The sequence below is a fragment of the Ascaphus truei genome, chromosome 20 (genome assembly GCF_040206685.1).
Source record: "Ascaphus truei isolate aAscTru1 chromosome 20, aAscTru1.hap1, whole genome shotgun sequence".
Taxonomy (NCBI): domain Eukaryota; kingdom Metazoa; phylum Chordata; class Amphibia; order Anura; family Ascaphidae; genus Ascaphus; species Ascaphus truei.
Genome location: NC_134502.1, coordinates 21526367 through 21534470, shown reverse-complemented (window position 1 = coordinate 21534470; position 8104 = coordinate 21526367). Strand labels below are relative to the sequence as shown.

At 44.8% G+C, this 8104-nt stretch overlaps 1 protein-coding gene across 1 annotated transcript; it reads left to right on the top strand.

The window, feature by feature from the left end:
- The first annotated feature begins 4565 nt into the window (after positions 1 to 4565).
- Positions 4566 to 5531, top strand: LOC142471030 (olfactory receptor 11A1-like). The gene has a single exon (XM_075577828.1). It carries the CDS (start codon positions 4566 to 4568, stop codon positions 5529 to 5531), a length of 966 nt encoding a protein of 321 aa, XP_075433943.1.
- The last annotated feature ends 2573 nt before the right edge of the window (positions 5532 to 8104 follow it).

The following is an 8104-nucleotide window of genomic DNA, read 5'->3' as shown; positions in this document are numbered from 1 at the left end:
AGAAATGTTGCAGCATGTACCCAGCATGTACCCTGGGTCTTGTTGGTGATCGCCCCAGATTTGTTTTAGAATACTCGTCGGTACTACAGTAGCTCCTGATATGGTAAACCTCTCAGCATTCCACATGAAGACTCCCTACTGAGTTTATCTACACCCCTATGTATTATCACCGTAGGATAGATACTGTATCTTTCCTGCTGTGATGCCAGGCTACACTTGAAGAATGAACCTCTGAGGTTCATATGAGGAAAGCTTTGCCTACTAGGAGATTTCACCAGCAACAAAGCATAAGGGTTCTTTACAGTAAGGGCAGTTACAATGTGGAATTCATTACCCATGGAGACTGTGATGGCAGATACTGTACAATAGATTTGTTCAAAAAAATGTTGGACATCTTTTTAAAAAGGTATATAAATTGTATTTTATGTGTTGCAGGTTGCCATCGGAAGGCAGGCCCAGCAAATTTAGAACCAAGTGGGGACCATTGGATCCACCAGAGGGAGAGTGTAACCCTGTGTAGTTTTGGGGTTATAGTTCTTTCTCCTCCTGTGCAATAATCCCTTGTAAGGGCAGGTTTGCCAGGAGTAATCATGGGGCTTTTCCCCCACACACGTGTTGTGTAATATTCAGTGAAGATAGAGTCATCAGGCCCTGTGTCCAATTACAGTGATACAGGGGTGGTGCCTATTGGAGCTATTTAGTGCACAGCACTTCCTCTATTTAGTAGGGCCTCACCACCTATGAGTGAGGATAGTCTGACCCAGTAAACTGCCAGGGCTCTGGCAGATTTTGTGGCCCTCCCTCAGGGGAGTGGTGTGGGAGACTATTCCCCTTACTCCATCATGGAGTAAGGGAAGAGCTAGACCTGCTTTCAGTGCCCTTGACTGGGAGTGCAAGGTCAGGGACTTCCTTTGGGTTGGCAACCTATTATAATGCTCTCATGCTAAGAAGACCGGCTGCAGGATGGGCAGTCTGCTACTCGTTGATGCAATAAAGTATGCTGTTGTTAAAGAACTCTTCTTTCCTGAGCTTGGAGTCATTCAGGGAGAAGATGCACATAGAGGTTCTCTTTCAGAGACTCCCCCTACAACACTGGGGGTCTGGAAGAGATCAAGGCGCTGTACCAAGAGTGAGTATGACTCAGCTATACCTGGAGAGCCAGTCCTGATGATATCCCCCATAACATCGCGGGAAACTCAGGAGTCCTGTAAGCCAGCAGGTGCACCACACTACACCACATGTAACATGGGTCAGTTTCCGCATGAGGGGGTCAATATGAGATTGGGTAGGGGAAACACCGTTACACAGGGATATGCCAAATAAGTAAACATGGGAAGGATATTGATCCAGGGAGTAATCTGATTGCCAATTCTTTGAGTCAGGAAGGAATTTCTTTTTTCCCTTATAAGATTTCTCCTTCCTATACAATTTTCTCAGCCATGCATTAACTCCAAATGCCTCCCTAGGGTAGCACACTGCCCTTGTAGTATTTCTGAAAATACTACCTTGGAGATCCTTGCCTGAAGCTTGCAGCCTAGATCCCTGAAATATTTTTTTAGGACCTTCCATCTTTATTTAACTCTGTCATTGGTGCTGACAGGTACCAAGACCACCGGGTCAGTCTCAGTCCCTCCCAAAAATCTGTTTACCTGATCCACAGTGTGTCGAACCCGAGCACCCATGAGACAACAAACTGTTTGGTTAATGCAGTCATGTCAACAGATTGCCCTCTATACCCTCCTAATAATGGAGTCCCCTACCACCACAACCTGTCTTGTTCTTTGAATATCCTGAATCTCTGTGCTGGAGGAACTATTCCCCTGGCTGCTCGAAGAATCAGTCCCTCTCAGCCTTGCCATTCCTGCCCTGACATCACCAACCTCTTCACTCAATCTGGAAAATGTATTGGGATGGGTCAGACCAGAACTGGCCTGCCTCTTCCTCTTCCCCCTGCTTCCCTCTTTTAACTATTACCCAGCTACCTACCACTTCCTGGATCTCACTCACAGCTCCAACCTCTGCACCACTAGTCCCAGCCAGGGCCTTCTCAGTGAGGACTAAACTCCTTTCAAGATTGTCAATGTCCCTCAATGTGGCAAGATGCCTCTTCAGATGAGCAATCTGATACTCCAAAGAGATCACCTGCACACACTTCTCACAGCGGTATGCTCCCTGGAACAGCTGCTCTACGTGCACATATATGTGGCAAGATGTGTATTGAGTGGTATTAAGTGCTAACAATTTACTGTACTATAAACTACCTTGTTTCAGCTCCTGGTTATAACTTCACACGTAATCCAAACTGCACTTGAACCACACAGCCACTCAGGTCACAGAGCTCAGTGCTCACAGTGTGTCACTGTAAGTTTCCCAACATTGCACTTAGATTGTAAACTCTCTGGAGAAGAAATTTCCTTTCCCACTGTCTGATTTTGTATGTTCCACTTATTGTATTATAATTCTATGTATAGTTATCATTCAGGTGCAGTTTTTCCAAAGCTCATTATTAGGGTCTAATCTTTGAATTGCAAACACAGGCTTGGTTCTGGTAAACAGATTTTGTGATATTTTTGATAAACGTCCTGCACTTCTAAACCACGCGATAAGTGTTAATTTAGGAAACAGTTTACTTTTGGCTTTTAATATGTATGTAAAGCATGTTATGTGTGTGGGAGGATTGGACCTCGATCCCGCCCCCGTGACGCCCCTCGCGTGAGCGCTGCAGTACTCCTGCCGGCACCGGACCTAGGCTCCGCCCTCACGCCGCGTCCCGTGACGCAACGAGAGAACGTCACTATTCCCACTTCACGTTGGCGCATCAATACCAGGGGCAATCGAGGGGTTAATGCTACCTCCCTGCATTACTCCATAGCTGGAATACACTCCACCCCTGCCTATCAGTACATAGTCTATGTGTGATGGCTCACTGCCTCTGGCACACGCCCCAGTCTCCGCCCCCCGGGACAGGACCAGCGTGGGAGTGACTTGCGCACCAGTCTCCGACCCCTGACCTCAGTGATGTGCGCCAGTCGGTGCGCGCTCTGTCCCGCCTCCGTTCTTGAATTTGTTGCATTATAGGGCACACCTGTGTGCACCAGCAACCTATAGGATTCTGTTTCCCGGCTCCACCCTGGCTCTCTATTGGTGGATCTCCCTTTATATACCCTTTTGCTCCAGACACTCATTGCTGAGCATAGTCTTGTGTGACGCCGTGCCTTGCCGCATTCTGTTCCTGCTTTCTCCTGCCTTGCCTTGCCTTGCCTGTTGACCCTGCCGCTGCCTGACCCTGCTATGCACTTTGGACTCCGCACCTCTCTACTCCTGATCTGGCTATTGTACGACCATCCTCCTGTCTCCAGTCCTGACCTTGGCTAGTACCCCGACAATCCGCTACTCTCCAATCCTGAACTTGGCTACGTACCCCGACGGTCCGCTCCTCTCCAATCCCGATCCGGCAAGTACCCTATACTAATTTCACATCTACACTCCTGACCTGGCTTTTACGACCAATCTACATCCTAGGCGCGCCCGCGTGGCTGTGGGTTGGCGTTACTCAATTCCCTACTTCTGCACCGCAATCGCGCTTCGTTTGTGGTGAGCTACGCGTTACATTTATGTTTCTAGTGCTTGCCTCAAGCATCCTGCTGCCCTGCTATTGCCTTTGCATTCTGCCTTGTTTCTCAGTTACCTTTGACCTCAGCTTGGACCCGTACGTCTTCCTTCTCTGACCCCTGGACCTCGGCTACGCACAACGACCATTCTGACCTCTCTACTCCTGGACCCCGGCTATGCACATCGACCATCCGACTTCTCCTATCCTAGACCACGGCGTGTATCACGACTAATCTGACCTCTCCTACCCTGACCCAGCTACAGACTACGACTCTGCAATCCGGACGCGGTTGTGCGGTTGTTGGTAGGTGTACTCAAACATCCCCACCTCAGCCCTGCAGTCCCGACCTGTTTGTGGTGAGCACTCATTACAATATGATACTTCACTAAAATCAAATGACCAGGGAAGGAGACATAGCACTACAGGTAGATGGGGAAAAAAGGGTATTTAATCCATATCCACAGGTATCCATCTCAGGGCCCCTACATGAGGGAGGTGCATATATACATACTGCACATGCATATTACTAGCCAAAAATACCACACAATCTGTTTCCCAGAATAAAGTCTGTGTTTGCAGTGCTATGATTATACCCTAATAGTGAGCCTTTGAAAAACTGCAAACGAATGATAACTACTGTAGTATCTCTTATAATGAATGCCTAAATCCATCCAATGGATCAAGTCACCCAGACCGATTTAGGAAGTTGAACTGTGTAAAAATAAATCGTACGCATGTTTTTGAGTATAAACCTCTAAGGAACTAAAGACATACAACTTATTCTATATCCACCAAAGAGGACCACCATTGACTTCAATGTAAAATATAGGCCGAGAAAATCCAGATCGGCCGCTTTGTCCAACATACTGTAGAGTAAGTCCCTAAGTGTAATACTGTAGATGTATTCGGACTGTGTTACTATGTGAAATGTCTTTCCTTTTAGATGGACAAGATGAGTGAAGCTACTCTGAGAAAATATAAAGATAACCGGACAGTGGTCACAGAATTCCTGCTGCTGGGATTCGAAAACCTCCAAGATCTCAAGATTTTACTGTTCTTGGTTTTTCTTACCATCTACATTTTGAGCTTAGCTGGAAACCTCTTGATCATAGTACTAGTGTCAGCCAGTCACTGCCTCCATTCCCCAATGTATTTCTTCCTCAGGAATCTCTCCATGTGCGAAATCTTGTTCACCACAACGACCGTCCCCAACATGCTTCATGTTATATGGGCAGGAAAGAGCTTCATTTCAGTTTCTGGCTGCATCGCTCAGTTATACTTCTACGGTTCTTCAGGAATTGCTGAATGTTTTCTCCTAACAGTGATGTCTTACGATCGATATTTGGCCATTTGCCACCCATTGCATTATGCCTCCACAATGGACTTCAGTCTTTTTCTTCGCCTGGTTGCCTATTCATGGTTGGGAGGTTTCCTGTTAACGTTAATTGTAGTTTCTCTTATAATTACATTACAGTTTTGTGACCGTTACGTAATTGACAATTTCTTCTGTGATCTTGCCCCTATTCTTCAACTATCTTGTTCAGACACATCTCCTGTGGAAATTGTGGTATTTGTAGTATGCATCCCATGTTTTTTTTTTCCATTAGTGATCATCGTTGTTTCTTACATCTACATCTTTATAACCGTCCTCAGGATCCCTTCCACTGCTGGAAGACAGAAGACTTTTTCCAACTGCAGTTCTCACTTGGCCGTTGTATGCACATTTTATGGAACACTGATCGCTCTGTATGTGAAACCGCCTGGAGAACACTCATTCAAAGCAAACAAGTTCCTATCATTGCTGTATTCTGTAGTGACTCCACTTTTCAATCCAATTATATACAGTCTGAGGAATAAAGTGATACAGAAAGCTCTGTGGACTCTTATGTATAGCAAACTGCAGAAAGGAAAAATGTGAAGTTTCTAACCATAATACTTTGTAAAATATCATATGAATAAAAATGTGTATACTGTATGAGTTCTTGTATGTACAGTAGCAATTAAACCTGCCTCGATGTCCAATATTTTAATCTGCTTAGATTTGGCTGCAAAGTTTCAGAAGGGAAATCTAAGCACCGTAATTATCATTTTATTTAAAAAATGGTTAGGAAGTTCTCTGCGGGGGTGATCCTTGATACTATGGGCCTCTCAGGATCAAAATCTGATCTGGAAAATCATGAGAACTCTGGATCTAAGGTTTTCCATGTGTTATTTGTTATTTATATGATTGTGACGTGTATTACTGCTGTGAAGCGCTATGTACATTAATGGCGCTATATAAATAAAGATTTACATGCATACATACACCTAGGCAGTGTGCTTGCAATACTGGGTGTATGATAGTGCTGCCAACAGAAATGTAGAAGGTGGCAGTAGGCCCTGTCTTGGGAAAACGAATGAGGAACTCCGTCTTCGACATGTTAAGTTTGAGTCGGCAGAGAGCCATCCAGGATGCTATAGTGGAGAGACATTCAGAGATTTTGACCTGTACAGCAGTATATAGAAGTCAAGATGTAGAGAAATGGCGATGCTCCACATAGAAATGAGCAGACATGGTGACTAGCATAAAAATATATATTTATTGTATAATGGTAAAAATTGAGGTTTCGTGCTGAGAGCTTTGTCAAGGTCAAATCTACAAAGCTCAACAGCAGCACAGGTCCCTGGGGTTCATCCACAGAGAGATCGACAGAGGATGAGGAGGTGTTAGCAAAGGAATCACTGAAAGTATGATGAGAGAGGAAAGAGGAAATCCAGGATAGAGCTCTGTTACGGATATCAAGAGTATGGAGAGTATGGAGAATGGGAATAAGAAGAGGGTGGTCCACAGTATCAAATGCTGCAGAGAGGTTGAGCAATATGAGCAGAGTGTAATGACCTTTTGTCTTTGGCATCATGGAGGTCATTAGTTACTCTGGTGAAGGCTGTTTCAGTGGAGTGAGCAGTACGGAAGTCAAATTGTAGAGAATCTAGGAGAGACTAGGAGGTAAGAAAATGGAAAAGGCGAGAGAATTCAGATATAGCAATACTTACCCCATGACCGTGAGAAGGTGCAAGATTATAGTCGTGCAAACTCTTTGTTATCCGTGGCTCAAAAATTCAATGTTTTCCTGCAATCCAAAAGATTAATTCTATCTTCCCCACTTTCTTTAACTGCAATGTGTTCAATCCCCAAAAAAGAAAAGTTTTTAACATGATCTAATTTGCATTTAAAAAAATGTTTTGCGACTGGATACTGTGCATTGGTGCTGTTATTCATCCCTTGATGGATCCCATGGTCCGCCTCGCCAAGAGGCTAAGCTTGTCTTGGAAGAGGTCAGCATCATCTGAATTCCGGATTTTGTGTCAATCACGGTTGTTATGAACTGAATTACTTGTGACTTGGATGCCTGTACATCATGGCTCCTGAATGAGACCATTGATGGAGTGGCTCTGTGGTTGGTGGAGATTATCAATAGATACCTCAGAGCCGGATGTTGATGTTCTCGACAACTATCGTACAATCTCCAAGCTTCCCATGCTAGGGAAAGTGTTGGAGAAAGTAGTTTGGACCCATTTGTAAAATTGTCTGGAAAGGGCCGGCTTCTTCTATCCCATGCAGTCTGGATTTAGAGACGTCATGCAACTGAGTCGACCGTGGTCTGTGTGGTGGATGATTTATTGATGGCCATGGACAACGGCTATATTTTTGCCCTTGTCATGCAGAATCTCTCAGGGCCCATCGACACAATTGATCATGGGTGCTGCTGAACCACCCAAGGAACTTAGCTGGTATCAGTGGTTCCACATTACAATGGGTTGCCTCATTCCTGCAGTGCTGGACCAGGAAGTGGCTATGGGGTCCCATGTGTCACCAGTGGGGCTTGTCCCCTTTGGGGTCCCTCAAGGGTTCGTGATGTCACTGCTCCTGTTCAATGTGTATGTAAAACCGCTGGGCAATATCATCCGGAAAAATGCTCTGAAGAGTCCCCAGTTTGCTGATGACACTCAGATTTATGTTTCTTTCAAGGGCACCCCAGGGATGACTGTCATTACATTGACAGGTTGCTTAGCCGAGATTTCGGCATTGATGGAGTTGAATTGGTTGAAGCTCAATCCTAACAAGACAGAACAAATGATTATAGTTTCGGCAATACGCTTGAGTATAGGACAAGGAGTTTGCAAGCTGCCCCTAATGAATGGTGTACAACTGCTGAGAAAGCTAACCACCCTCCCCTGGCAATTACCCCCCATCACCCACCCCATCAACCCCCATCACCACACATAAAAATGGGCAAGAGCACTAGTAGCCAAATATGGCTAATAGCGCTTTTGCTCATTTGTGTTAAAAAGAATATCTATAGACAATAATATTGACATTACAAAACATTACAATACACAGTATGCCCTCAAGGAGGGCACAGATATCCACAATGGCAATGAATTGGCAACATAAAATAAAATGTAACATATAAAATACATTACAATTGAATAAAAACAAACATTTGCCAA